This window comes from Mesoplodon bidens (assembly GCF_964165515.1).
Source record: "Mesoplodon bidens genome assembly, chromosome: 3".
NCBI classification, from domain to species: Eukaryota; Metazoa; Chordata; class Mammalia; order Artiodactyla; family Ziphiidae; genus Mesoplodon; species Mesoplodon bidens.
In genome coordinates, this window is record NC_138178.1 from 5522421 (window position 1) to 5537148 (window position 14728).

The window sequence follows — 14728 nt, forward strand, 5'->3', positions numbered from 1 at the left end:
GAAGTGTGGGAAATGTCAGTCTTGTCCCAGTGAACTTTCCCAATCCCACCTCTATTCTCTCACCCTGATCTCCAGGTTGGTCACAGTGTGGGCAGGTGTTGACCCACGCCAGGCCGCTTTTATTTCCGTGGCCTTCCATGCCTCGTCCATCAGGGTGTCATGCCCTTCCTCTCTTCTAGGTCTGGAAGGTCTCTACTTACTTTCAAATACCAGTTCAAATGGCCGTGTGAGGTTTGTCCTGGCTCGATCATCTGGGCTACCCTGATACATTGAATTCTTCTCCTGTAGCACTTATGTTTCTCTATTTTATGTATAATTCACACACACATATATTTAATTTATGAATCTCTCCCTCTCATTATTTGTGAGTCAAATGAGTGTCTGGAAAATGCTTTATGCATCCCTGTATACACAGAGCCTTGCTTGGAGGCCTGGCACACAGTACCTAGAATAAAAATGCTTGCCAATATAACGTGATTATAAAGGCAGCAATGGTTATAATAAAATTTTAACTTGTTTACCAGGAAAGGTACATTACCTAAAACTTGGCATATCTGCTCTTCTATAAAATGAGGGGATTAGATCACTCAACTCTCCGGTTTCTTTTGGCTTTAAAATTTTACTGAGATCATTTAAGCAGGAGAAACAGTGCCATCTAGTGGTAAATTTATTTTTGTGTTTATTTTGACTTGACGGTTTTTAACCATTTCTATTTTATGTATTCCCAGCATTTAAAAATAACATCAGTGGTAATGGCTATGCTGAGGTTTATAACACACCATGGTTCTGTTATAAATTCAATATTTGGATAGACACACAGATACTTGTTTCAGCAATGCAATAGAGATTACTCAGGTGGAGAACACTTTTTTTTGTTTGTTTGTTTTGAAAATTTGATGTTAGAGTTTTGTTTTTTTTTAAAGGTCAAGTCTTTTATTTATTTATTTATTTATTTATTTATTTATTTATTTATTTATTTATGGCTGCGTTGGGTCTTCGTTGCTGCGTGTGGGCTTTCTCTATCTACAGTGAGCAGAGGCTACTCTTCGTTGTGGTACACGGGCTTCTCATTGCGGTGGCTTCTCTTGTTGCAGAGCATGGGCTCTAGGCGCGTGGGCTCAGTAGTTGTGGCTCGCGGGCTCTAGAGCGCAGGCTCAGTAGTTGTGGCGCATGGACTTAGTTGCTCTGCGGCATGTGGGATCTTCCCGGACCAGGGCTCGAACCTGCATCCCCTGCATGGGCAGGCAGATCCTTAACCAGTGCACCCCTAGGGAAGTCCCAACACTTTGTTTTCTAGTAATGTGTTTGAGAGAAATCCAAGCACTCGCTACTTCAATGGACATTTGCTGAAGGCTCTTGTGCCTGGGAATTGCTCTGGAAGCTGGCGACACACAGTGAATAATCAAAGTCCCCTGCCCGTGGGAATTACATGCTTGATGGGTGAGAGACCAGAAGAGGTAAATAAGCAATAAGTAATAAATAAGGTACGTTTTAATCGTCGTAGGAAAGAAGAAGATATTGGGGAAGCGCCCATTAGATAGGGTTGGGCTCTCTGAGGAGGAGATGTCTGAGCTGAGACCCCGTGATGAGGAGTGGGTGGTCCAAGGGCTGAGCAGAGAGCTCCTGGCAGGAGGGGCCACTCAGAGAGACTTGTCAGGGCCTGGGGGGTGGGGGGTGTTACAGGAATGTGTGGAGGGGGCGACGGCCAAGAGCGGCCCAGGCCAGACCAGAGAGGGGCTTGTAGACCACAGTAGAGAGGGTGGAGTTTTACTTCAGATGCAGTGGGGATCCGTGGGGATATTGTCGGCCAAGCAGGAGCATATTCTACTCTAAGCTTGCAAATGTTCAGGCAGCTCGGTGGAGAATGCTCTGTGGAACCAGAGCTGTCAGGAAATGTTACAACAACACAGGTGAAGGAGCACCGTGGGAGCAGTGGACATGGAACCCTTGGGATAGATGTGGAAGGTGGAGCAAGGTAGACGCGGGGTCGGGAAGACAGGGAGGAGTCAGAGTGGCTGAGGTGTCAGGCTGGAGCCCTTTACTGACACAAAGACGACTTGGGGAGAGCAGGCTTGGGGGGTGTGGGTAGCGGGAGACAGGGATCAAGGCACTTTTTCATTCCTTAGATATTTATTGAGTGCCTTTTGTGTGCCGCTCTTCTGAAAACTGGGGGCCCAGCAGTGAACAGAACGGACAGCAGCCTGTGCTTTCATGGAACTTGCATTCTCTTCGGAGGGGAAGACAGTAAATTAAATTATATATGAATATATACATACGTATGATGTAGAAGGTAATACGTGCTCTGGAGAAAAAGTGAAGCTGGAAAGGAGAAAGGGCATATTGGGAGAGCTTGCATGTTAAATAGGGGTATTGAGGGAAGGCTTCAGTGAGTTAGTGGTATTTGAGTAAAGGCCTAAAGCGACAGAGGGGAATGAAACCAGGCGGATAAATAGGAGGGCATTCCAGGCAAAGGGAATTGCAGACGCAACAGCCGGGACGCAGGAGTGCCGGGATCGCTCAGGGAGCTGAGCAAAGACAGTGGCCATGAGAGGCCAGGTCGGAAAGGCCGGGGATGGGGGTAGGAGCAGACCCCATCAGGCCTCGAAGGCCCTCGCAACGGCTTTGGGTGGATGAGAAGGAGTGAGGAGGGTTCTCGGCACAGCAGCGACCTGGTCTGACTTACATTTAAACTGTAGCTTCTGGCTGACGTACTGCAGACAGCTTCTCGAGGGTCAAGAGCAGGGTCGGGGGGCCCCGTGGGGAGGCTGCAGTGGTAATCAGGTGAGAGACCACGACAGTGTGGAGCAGCGCGGCAGGGAGGGCGGAGGTGACGGCGGCGATGGGTTTGCTGGCTCTAATGCCCCATCATTTTTTAAATCGAATTTTACTTTCCCAATGAGAAAAAAAACTTTAGGCAATATACCAGGTTTTTACTAAAAATCATTATAGTATCAATGATTCAATAGCAATTCTGTTCCTAAATTAAAACTAGCTTTAAGAACATCAGTGTGGGGACTTCCCTGGTGGCGCAGTGGTTAAGACTCCACGCTCCCAATGCTGGGGACCTGCGTTCAATCCCTGGTCAGGGAACTAGATCCCACATGCATGACGCAACTAAGAGTTCACATGCTGCAACTAAGGAGCACACATGCTGTAACTAAAAAAGCCAGCGAGGCGCAACTAAGGAGCCCTCGAGCTGCAGTTAAGACCCGGTGCAACCAAATAAATAAATAAAAATAAATATTTTTTTAAAAAAAGAACATTAGTGTAAGATTCTTAACCATGACCTGTTGTAACTTCATGTCCATTTTAGTGTAAAATATGCAGCTTCTTTGTGAATAATGGATAACTAATGAGCTGTTTTTCTTTTCAGTTATATGATGGGGACAGTGAAAATGCCAACTTGGCTGGAACATTTTGTGGTTCCACCGTACCTGCTCCATTTATTTCTTCTGGAAACTTCCTTACAGTTCAATTTGTCAGTGACTTAACTTTAGAAAGGGAAGGATTTAATGCTACATATACCATCGTGGACAGTGAGTAAACTGAGACATTTTTACACAGTATGAAACACGTGTATTTATGCACTAAAAATAATGCCATGCTTATATCTATACTCAGTGTTAATTACTAAACTCAATGTTAATTACTATGCTCAATGTTAATGACTGTCTAAGTTCAATGTCAGTTACTAAACACCACGTTAATTACTCCGTGTTTAATCCATGGTACAAATTTGGTACAGTCTTAGTCAAGAATATAGACTGTAAATCCTTCATAGAACGATGTAAATATAGCTCCTTTGGGCTGGAAGAGTCAGGAAAGCAGAACTTTAAATATGTGTGACGAGTTACAAGTCAAATGTCTTCTAAGCTGTTTCTTTCTTCCCATCTCAGTGCCTTGTGGCGGAACATATAATGCAACTTGGACCCCACAAAGTATTTCGTCACCCAACTCATCAGACCCAGCTGTCCCATTTTCCACCTGTACTTGGGTCATTGAAGCTCCTCTACATCAGCAGGTCATGATTACTGTGTGGGCACTTGAGCTGCACTCACAAGACTATGACCAGAACTACTTAGAGTTTCAGGACCCACCAGAGGTAACAGTTACAGGATGAATGACAGTCACATGTATGACCTTTTCACCAGTATTTGCAAAGCACTTGAAGTAAGGAGGGCCTATGACTAAATAAGTTCTCGAAGTTACTTACAGCCTGATGTGGTTTTCAGCCATTTACGAAACCCTCTATTTATAGGCATTAAGAAACCTGAACTTGGTCGGTAGGTCAGGTGCCTAAGAAACATCTGGGTGTTGTGGTAAAAGTGCCTGCGCCTGGGCCCACCCTCAGAGACCAGTTCCCCTACTTACGCCCGTTAACCTGCATTTCTGATGAGCATTTCTGGTGTTCTGACAGCAGTGCTCCATGGAGAAGCACTTCTGCCGTCAGTGGGATCTGTGTGTGGAACGAATTGAAGGGAACAGTTAGGAAGGCATTTGGTACCAGTCTAGTGGGACTATATTCACGGTTAAAAACATAGAGCAGGGCTTCCCTGGTGGCGCAGTGGTTGAGAGTCCACCTGCCGATGCAGGGGACACGGGTTCGTGCCCCGGTCTGGGAAGATCCCACATGCCGCGGAGTGGCTGGGCCCGTGAGCCATGGCCGCTGAGCCTGCGCGTCCGGAGCCTGTGCTCCGCAACGGGAGAGGCCACAGCAGTGAGAGGCCCGCGTACCGCAAAAAAACAAAACAAAACAAAACATAGAGCAAAGCTCTTTTGGTTTTAAAAAAAAATGATGAGTCTGAATTGCCCATGGGGTTAGATGTTGAGGAGACTGTTGACCATAACAGTGTCATGTTGACAGAATGCCTGAAGATCTGGGTGTCATCATCATGTGAGTAGGCAGTTGAGGTATGAGAGTGATCAGATTACTCCGGGAACATGTGTAGAGGGAGGGCTCCCGAACTGAGGGCGATGCCTAGCGGGCGCTCCTGGGAACGCCCGGGCTGTCTCTCTCCGGATTGAGGAGGAGCTCATCCATTCTAGGTTTGCTAAGCGGCGGTGATGCAGGGCCAGGAGCGGTGCTAGATAGCCTTACAGAGTTCAGAACAATGGAGAAGCCCCAGTAGGACTGTGGCGAGCTCCTCCGACAGCCTGGATGCGCTCTGAGCAACGGCACGGCCTTGGATAGGCAGCGGAGTGAGGGGGAAGGTCTTATTTTCAGTAGGCAGGCGTCCGCCCCATGGTTTCAGCAGAAACGTGGCCTCCCTACCTCCCACCCACCCCTCGAAGACTGCGAGGCACCTGTAGATTCCAAGGCCAAGGTGAAGTCTTATTGCAGAGTGCATTAAACTCTGTAACTGGTCTCCATGGCTGAATATTTAAGCCATATTTTTGTATGCAATTTAATTTCTGCCTTGGCCTATTCTCTTTTGATACTAAATCTACCGGCATTTGGCTTCCGTTTCATTTCAGAGTAATGGAAATCCAGGAATTCGGTTCTGCGGCGGAAATGCTTCAGCTGTACCCACATTTTATTCTTCCATGAGCACCGCGATCGTCACTTTTAAATCGGAAGTTTTTAACGTAAACTCTAGAGTGGGTTTTACCTATCAGATTGCAGGTGAGCTCTGGGATTTCATCTTTTATTCAGAAAAACTGCCATTATTACAATTACAGCTAGAATTGACCCCCTTGAGTAAATTAAGGTTTGTTGACATAAACCACACCCACATGAGGTAAGACTCTTTACTAGAAGCCAGGCCCAATTTAGCAAATTACTAAAGTTGACTTCTGAAGAGGTAAAGCAAATAAAATATTAATTAAAATGTCGAGAATGGCAGCATATTCTTCAAAGTTCATGTTGTTAATTTAAAAATATACCAGTTATTGTATTAAATATTCACTTAACCATGTAGAAGAATCACTATATCTTAGAAAATTACTTTGGAAAAACCAAGGAGCCTTGAAAGAATTACTTGATTCTGTCACTGAGAAGTTTATTTCCAGAGAGCACTATATGTAATGTTCATTTCAAGCTTGATTAAAACCAAAGCTGCCTTTGATTAAAACAAACAAATGAAAACGCTCTGGGTATTTTTTACCAAAAATGGTCAAGAACTGTAAGTTGCCAGTTCTATCAGAATAAATAATTCACCAAAGGATTTGAAGAAAAATCTTCACGCAAAACTGTCTTGGAGGTAGAGCCTTTATGCCCAGAGAGTCTGTCAGCCAACTCCAGCTCCGTGTCATCAGAAAAGCATGGAGAATGCTAGAATGTTTGTCCTCACAGGAGAGGGTGCACATTTACTCATTTTCTGTCTCACACGGGGGTGTTCTGTGCGAAGACACTGCACTGCATTTGCTCAGTGTGCCATTCGCTTTAAGTCTTGGGATCTCACGAATCTCAAAGGTAAATGAAGGGGCTAGGTTAGCTTTTTTTCTGAAGTTTGTTCCCATTTAATAAGCTCTTTGCATTATTCCTGTCAAGTTGAAGGAGCACTAAATACTGCATGGCATACGTTAATTGCGACTATTGTCTCTCCTCTAAGATTGCAACCGAGAATATAAGAAGGCGTTTGGCAGCCTGAGAAGTCCCGGCTGGCCGGGCAGCTACAGCAGTGACTTGGACTGTACAGTTGTGCTCACAGCCCCCCGTGACCATGCCATCTCCCTCTTCTTTCACTCATTTGGCATCGAGGGCTCAAGTGACTGCACATGTGATTTCTTGGAGGTAACATACATTTGAATATCATGTAAATTATTTAAAAGACAATGGATCCCTTAAGATTTTTCTCATTTTTCTCTGCTACTGCTAATCATATCCCTTCCTCATTTCATTAAATTATTCATTATCCTTTCATTGCCTAAATACTTAGGCAATTGCCAACCATCTCCTAGGTCCAGACGCCAGAAATCCAGGAGGGAACAAGACATATCCAGGGTCCCCCGGAGGCTCACAGTCCGTGGGAAAGACAGACAGGAAGTTGTCCACCCCTGTTGACTATCAGCCAGCACGGTTAGGGGCACCTAATCAGTCTGGGAACAGAGAAGCTTTCTTTAAGGAGCTAATGTGTGAGTTGAGACCGGAACTGAGGGAGATCCAAGTGCAAAGTGCTAGCTTTGGAGACAGATGAGAACTCTGACTTTAAGTGTGCCTGGTGTAGAAGTAAAAATGAAACTACGTGAGACTAAATAGTTTGGCTGATTTCCCTGATGGCCACAGTAAGTCTGGAGCATCTTCAGTATTCTGTAAGGAGGGTCTTTCCTTGACCACGTGGTGGGCAGAGGAAGGTAGAGTGCTGTGTTCCTTTCTCCTCATCTGGATGAAGAAGCACCTTTGCTGTTTGCCTGTCCCCCGCCCCACCGAGAGAGAACCCTCCTGTGTCTGGAACTCAGTGCCCGTATTTTGCCGTGAAAACCCTCCAGCTCCCTCCAGCATCCTTTGCAGACTCTGTTGGAAATGTAGTCATTCTTAGGAAATAAACTGAGGTGCCCTGTAAGGCTTGTGTGTAGAAAGATGCTGAATCCCGCTGAACTGAATTCACATCGAGACCTTAACCCAAGACACCCGAAGTCGGCTTTGTTTCGTGTACGTGCGAATCTTCCGTAAGGTTTCCAAACCGCTTGTTTTCTCCTTTACGCCTGTTATGGAGTTTTGTTATCCTGGAAAGCTCCCCCTATAAAATTCATCGAAGTCCTTTGTTAATGACTATTTGCAACCTCTAGTGCAGTAAGTACTCAGAGGAAGCTCATGCCTTTTCTTGGGGAACATCAGCCACAGCAGGAGACTGGGGAGGACATGGATGTAGCAGAGAGGAAACGAGGGAGAGACAGGAGTGTGTGCGTCAATCAGGTCATTAGACTCACACCTACGTACCTCACCCACCATGGAGTCTGAACAGTTACGTGGCGCGTAAAGCAGACACGAGGGGGAGGATTCGGGTACGGGAGAAGGGAGGATCATCCTGACAGCCCATAGTCACAGTGCAGCTACTCGTGGTTCGCTTCAAGCCCGAGTTGACCCTTATCGACTGGAGTTAACTTTGCCATTTGCCCCTGGATGCTGGGGAGCAAGGGCTGACTCTGCAGCCCTGGGGGGTGACCACTGCCCCCCTCCACCCTGTTGCCCTTCCTTATCTCATAGCAACGGGTCTGAAACTTCCTGTGCAATAAGCAAAGACAGGAAACCGCGACTCAGGCCTGCGAAGCACTGCTGTGTCTGGTTTTCGGCGGGAAGATTCTGGCACGGCTTATTGCAGCCTCCGCATTCCATTCATGTAAACGGTGATGGGAACGGAAATTTCTCACTGAGGACTCTGACCGTATTCTGCCACGCGAACCCCAAGCTCTAGACCCCATTTGGAATCTGCATCTGCCTTCACTTCCCCTTTTAGAGTCACCTAAAGTCCCAGAGATGCCCTCTGCTCTCCTTGTCCCATTCCTCCTGGGCAGAGAGAAATGAAAAGGACAAGTCATTAGCACATCAGTGGGAATTAATATCTCGCTTCCTTTCTCAGAGCATCAGCTTTCTAAAGAGGACCAGAGGAAAAAGACCCAAAGCCAAGACTGTAGTGGGGCAGGTGGGCATTCTTGAATATGGCAGCCCTCTCTGTCTGCCGACAGCCAAATGGCTGCTCCATCCATGGCAAGGCTACTTTGTTTAAACACTTAGTAGAATAACCCAAAAAGCACCAGAAAGGCATTTTTCTCTCCCACTGGCTACTCCATAGACCTAAAAGGAAACTCTCCAGGGAATTCCCTGGCTGTCCAATGGTTAGGACTCTGCACTTTCACTGCCAGGGCCTGGGTTTGATCCCCGATGGGGGAACTAAGATCCCACAAGCTGCGGGGCATGACCAAAAAAAGAAGGGCTCTCTCCAGATCAACACAGCCCAACAAGACTACCCACCACACCTCTGAAGACACTGGGTGACTTAAGACAACTGGCAATTAACCACATGTTAAACTATGGGATTAAAAAGGGACTGGAGGGACTTCCAAGATTTTAAATACATGTATCAACATAGAGTCAGCGCCCATCCATGCGGAGCTCGTTCCAACCCTACACTGCCTGAATCACGTGTCTGTCTACACCATGCAGTGAATTAAAAAAAATCTATTCACCTTCACAAAGGGTTTTTAAAATAAATCTAAGAGTCAGAAATTTTAAAGACTGTTTGAATTATGTCCTTTTCCCATGTAGAAATTCCTTTCGTTTTGAACTTTGTACGTTGTTTTTTCATGGCCCCTTTATAGCCAAGCAATTTTCAACGGGAGATAAAAACATAAATGCAGTATGATGAATAAAGTAGAACGGAGTTGACTGGAAACAAAGCAGATAATATTTTTCTCCCCCAACCCATCTTTTTAAAATTCACTTTAACTACATTCTTCAAAATGTCTCCCCAAGAAGAAAGATACAACTAGTTTGTTATACACCAGTCAACTAGCTGGTTATAGAAACATGCTGTTGTGTTTTAATTACTGGAGATTAACAGACATTTCTGAATCCAACTGTAAATGGTTTTTGATCTACAAATTGGTTTCTCTCCTTTGCAAGTGAAGGTGACTTCTGTGTGTATGAACCCTCCATTAAGTACGTAAAAAGACAAAGTTTTCCCCAAAAAAGTTGTCATTCCAACTGTCTCACGTCTTAACGTATAGTGATGATAAATCAGAGAAGAAGGTACAATAGGTCTAAGTGTAATCATTAATGACTCGTTTTTAAAGGTAAGAAATGGAAGCCAGAGCACTTCGCCATTGCTGGGCACGTTCTGTGGGGCTCTGTTGCCGAATCCCATTTTCTCCAGAAGTCATGAACTATACCTACGATTTAAGAGTGATAGTGCAACTTCTGGTCATGGATATGAAATTATCTGGACCTCATCACCCTCTGGTAAGACCCTGGCCCTTTCTAAGGGAAAGTAATGCAGCTGAGAAAAACATACAGCGTCTAATAGAAGAAGACAGTTAAAGTGACCTTTTCCCCAATCTGTGTACTTGATTATTTTCCATTAAAAATAGAGATTTTTTTAAACACTGAAAGTGTAGAGATTTAAAAAATGCTACTTTTATTCATTATTTCTGTATATTAAAGAATATATATTTACATATATAGCACAAATAAGGTACAAAGATTTTTAAATTCCTTCATAAATTCTGATTTTGTCATTATTTTTAACTTTTGGTTTGATCATCAAGGTAGTCCTCTGAGGATTTTTTTGAAAAGTTTGCCAGAAAGCCAAGTTATGAACACATACTTGTGTGTGTATAAGCAGCTGTGTTCCTTGGAGGCCACGTTTCATTTCTTGGCAGTCCTGGAGGTTAATGGCTTTTACAGGACAGTAAGCACCTTCCTGCATTTTTGGTTGGCTCTTTACCAATAAGTGAAGGAAATTTGTCATGTCAATGCACTTAACTCAAGAGAGAAGGAATATCTTTATGAAATGTCCCCCCAAATATCTAAAAACTTTTAAAATAAGAATAATCAAAAGGACTCATTTTAAATATACTAGAGGACTAGAAAAGGATTCTATTAAGACAATTGTAGATAACGATTTCTTGGTACTGCCAAAAGTAAAAGATGATCTCTGTGCCCTAATTTTACAGACAAGGAAATAAAACACCAAACTGAGGCGTTGCCTAAAACGCACAGCTAGATCGTGGCAGAGGCAGGACTAAACCTCCAGTGGTCAGAAACCCACCCCAGTGCTTCTTAATTATGCTCCGCAGTTTCTTCCTATGCTCAGGATATCTGGATGCCCATGGCTGTCTGGTCTAAATAACGATAGCTTTCCTGTGCAAGTTAACACATTGAACAAATTAGCACCAATACTTAAAGAGCTTTGGCTTGTTAAGCATATCAATCTTGGAACCGTCAGTTTTCAGCCTGGTAAAGTCACTTGGAGAATCGTTACTGCCAAAACCTTAAATGACACACCTCTTTCTTTGGTTCTTCCCCGGAAGTTCCCTTTTAATTTTACTTCACCCACATCCTTATCATCTCACTCACTGCCTCTGGAGAGCTCCACACCATCAAAAGCACCCGAGATCAACCTCACTCTCTCCTGCAGTTACTTTCCCAAGTCCTGGTTTTCCCGTTGTGCTCTCAACCCACTATTTTCAAAGCAAAGATCTGGAGGAAGCCCTTCCTAAGCCGTGAGAGGCGGGGAGGGATATTTGATGGAGCGGGGGGAGGTAGTGAGGGGCTGGGGGTACAGCCGCAGGAGGGACGGGAAAAGGGTTCCTGCCCCCGCTTTTCTTGCAGAGGGCCTCAGCACCTTGAGAGAACCACTGTCTCATAGCCTTAAGTGCGCTAAAGCGCGCTGATGGCTTCTACTTGGTTGACTGAAGCTTCGCGCACCTGTTTCCTCGCAGGCTGCGGCGGGACTCTTTACGGAGACAGCGGCTCGGTCACCAGCCCTGGCTATCCCGGCACTTACCCAAACAACACTCACTGCGAATGGACCATCATTGCCCCTGCGGGAAGACTCGTCACCATCAGCTTCTACTTTGTCAGCATTGACGATCCCGGAGAATGCGTCCAGAACTATCTCCTGCTCTACGACGGCCCGGATGCTAACTCTCCATCGTCTGGACCGTATTGCGGCGCAGTGAGTAAAACAAACTTTTAAAAACTCCCAATTGTTATTTTTAAATAATGAAAGGAGCTTAAAAAGGCACCTTTAAAGGCAGACTCACGCAGTTAGAGAGCACACGGTGCTTTTACAAATTCAGCTTTCTTTCCTTTTTATTTTGGGAGCACGAGTGCCACCTAGTGGGCATTGAGTTAAATTAATAGTAATAGTTACCAAACTTGACTGTGCATCAGAATCACCTATACAGTTGTTTAGCATCACAGACTTCCAGTCCCCACTCAACCTACAGAATCAAAATTTCCGGGGGAGTATCTGTGGCATGCTGTTTTTTGAAAGCTCCGTATATGATTTCAATGCAGTCCAGGGTTGACTATCCATGTTATTTCTGCATGAATAGAACTACAGTGTTCCCTCCGCATCTGCAGGGGATTGGTTCTGTTGACCCCCCACGGATACAAATTCCTCGTTGCTCAAATCTCTTATAAAAACTGGCCTAGGGACTTCCCTGGTGGCGCAGTGGTTAAGAATCCGCCTGCCAGGGCAGGGGACCCGGGTTCCAGCCCTGGTCCGGGAAGATCCCACATGCCGCGGAGCAACTAAGCCTGTGCGCCCCAACTACTGAGGCTGTGCTCTAGAGCCCGTGAGCCACGACTACTGAGCCCACGTGCCACAACTACTGAAGCCTGCACGCCTAGAGTCCGTGCTCCACAACAGAAGCCACCACAGTGAGAAGACCACGCACAGCGATGAAGAGTAGTCCCCGCTCCCCGCAGCTAGAGAAAGCCGGTGCGCAGCAATGAAGACCCAACACAGCCAAAAATAAAAATAAGTAAATAAGTAAATTAAAAAAAACAAAACCTGGCCTAGTGCAGTGAATACAGTCCGTCCTCCATATCTGCAGGTTCCGTATTCGCGGGTTGTGTATCTGCTGGATTCTGTGGTTGGCTGAATCCGTGATGTGGAACCTACCCTTACGGAGGGCTGACTGTATAGAAACTTTGGATGCCCGGCTCCATTTCATTCACTTCTTGCTGAAAATTGTGGGAATTCTTTGAAGAAATGCACAGGGATTTAACAATTAGCCTGGGGACTAACAGTTTGTTTTTGTAAATCTCGATGTAATAGATCTTCCCTAAACATTAAGTTAGAATTCTGATGGTGACTCAGTATTGCTTAAATCTGCCCTCAGCGGCCTCCCTTTTTTTTTTTTTTTTTTTGCTTTACGCGGGCCTCTCACTGTTGTGGCCTCTCCCATTGCGGAGCACAGGCTCTGGACGCACAGGCTCAGCGGCCATGGCTCACGGGCCCAGCTGCTCCGCAGCATGTGGGATCTTCCCAGACCGGGGCACGAACCCGTGTCCCCTGCATCGGCAGGCGGACTCTCAACCACTGCGCCACCAGGGAAGCCCACGGCCTCCCATTTTTATGTGCAAGTAGATGTTTACAGAGCTTTCACGTAAGGGAAATGTGACTATGATGAGAAGTTATCTGTTTCTTACCATTTTGCTCTTTACTCATTTGTGCTTTCTAATCAAACTGACAGAGAATTACATCTGCTGGAAATGGAGGGAGTTTTTAGAGTATAACTTACAGTTTGCAAAATTGATAAATGTTATTTTCAGAAATATCAAAAAATAGATACATTTTTCTAAAACCGTGAGAATCTTCCCATATATTCTTCTAAACACTTTCTTTTGAATATGTTTGCCTATGCACAGACACTTTATATTGGTTTGTGGTGTGTTTTTGTCCACTGACTGATACATCATTAACATCTTACTATACCATTAAACAAACTGGCATATTGTATTTAATCATTGGGTTGTTTTCTGTTCTGGGTGCAGCCTAATTTACGGAATGAAGCTCCTCTGGTTTATAGACAACCCTTCAATAAACTCTCTGGTAGCTCTGTCCTTATACACAGAGCTAATTTTGGGGGGAGGAATTTGCATCACCTGATCAGCAGACACTCTTGCAGTTGTTCACAGGGGCCCACAGAAAAGAGACCCCAGTAAATGCATCACATGCCAGATTTAGAAGCTGATTAAGTCTTAGACATTTAGTTGAAATTTGTAACAATTTCAAAGAGACATTTTCACAATACCATTACTTTATGTATGTATGACTTTTTTTTTTTTTTTTTTTTTTGGTTTTCAGTGACTTTCAAACACACAACCCCATTTGATACCCTGGACTTTGCAGATAAGAGAAACTGAGGCACTGAGAGAACTTACTGCCATTGAAACCAATGTCACATTAAATTCAAGTCTATAACTAGATATGTCAATTTTTCTTAACTATTGGTGTTTACAATATTTTCCCAGTTTTAAATTTTCTTTTATAAATGTAGACATAGTTTCAAGTGCAATTGTTTTATTTTTTAAAGATACCACTGACTTCTTTAGCATTTCCAGTCCAGTGAAGTCAGTTTATTTACAGAATGATGGTGGGAGCTACTCCTTAGATGTCTAATCATACGGCGATTTGAAGATGTTTCCTTTTATGATAATGTCATTGTTCACGGGCACTGCTCTCAATTACAGAATCTGAACATCTAGAAATATGAAAGAATGGCAGGAAAATTAGGAGAATCAAACGGGAGTTTAAAACTTCTGTTATCTGCTCGTACTAGTTTGTCAGCATAGACTACCAAGTAGAAATTTGGGAGCAGGTTGAAATCGAAGGAAAAAGTGCATGTGCACAGGAACGTACAATATTGTGTATCCCTTGATCTCTCTCTTAGGAAAAAAATCCCTCTGCTGCACTCACCTGAATAATTTACTGTCTTGGAGATAAGTCTGTTTTTTGATGACTCTTGGGTAGGACCAAGGCAGGGGACCCGAGCAGAACAGAGGAGCATGTCCCCAGACTGCAACCTTGACCCTGTGTGATGCGCTGTCTCCAGGACAGTCCAACCTACTGTGCATGTTACTGACGTATTTGCTTCCTGCTTTGCCTCCTCCCGTTAGGATGTAAGAGTCGTGAGAACAGGGCTGTTTGCGTGTTTGGTTCATTTTTTATATTCCTAGTGCTAATAATAATACCCACAGCATGGAAATCTCTCAATCAATATTAAATGAATGATTTAGAAATGAGAGAAGACAGAGACCCATCTACCTCCCCCCCCT

At 44.7% G+C, this 14728-nt stretch overlaps 1 protein-coding gene across 1 annotated transcript in view; it reads left to right on the forward strand.

The window, feature by feature from the left end:
* Positions 1 to 14728, forward strand: part of CUBN (cubilin) — a 276297-nt gene that overhangs the window by 258747 nt on the left and 2822 nt on the right. The window contains exons 61-66 of the mRNA XM_081230089.1: positions 3374 to 3536; positions 3897 to 4102; positions 5476 to 5623; positions 6552 to 6733; positions 9733 to 9898; positions 11380 to 11615. Coding sequence (XP_081086215.1) covers positions 3374 to 3536; positions 3897 to 4102; positions 5476 to 5623; positions 6552 to 6733; positions 9733 to 9898; positions 11380 to 11615 — 1101 coding nt within the window. The remainder of the gene's footprint in view (positions 1 to 3373; positions 3537 to 3896; positions 4103 to 5475; positions 5624 to 6551; positions 6734 to 9732; positions 9899 to 11379; positions 11616 to 14728) is intronic.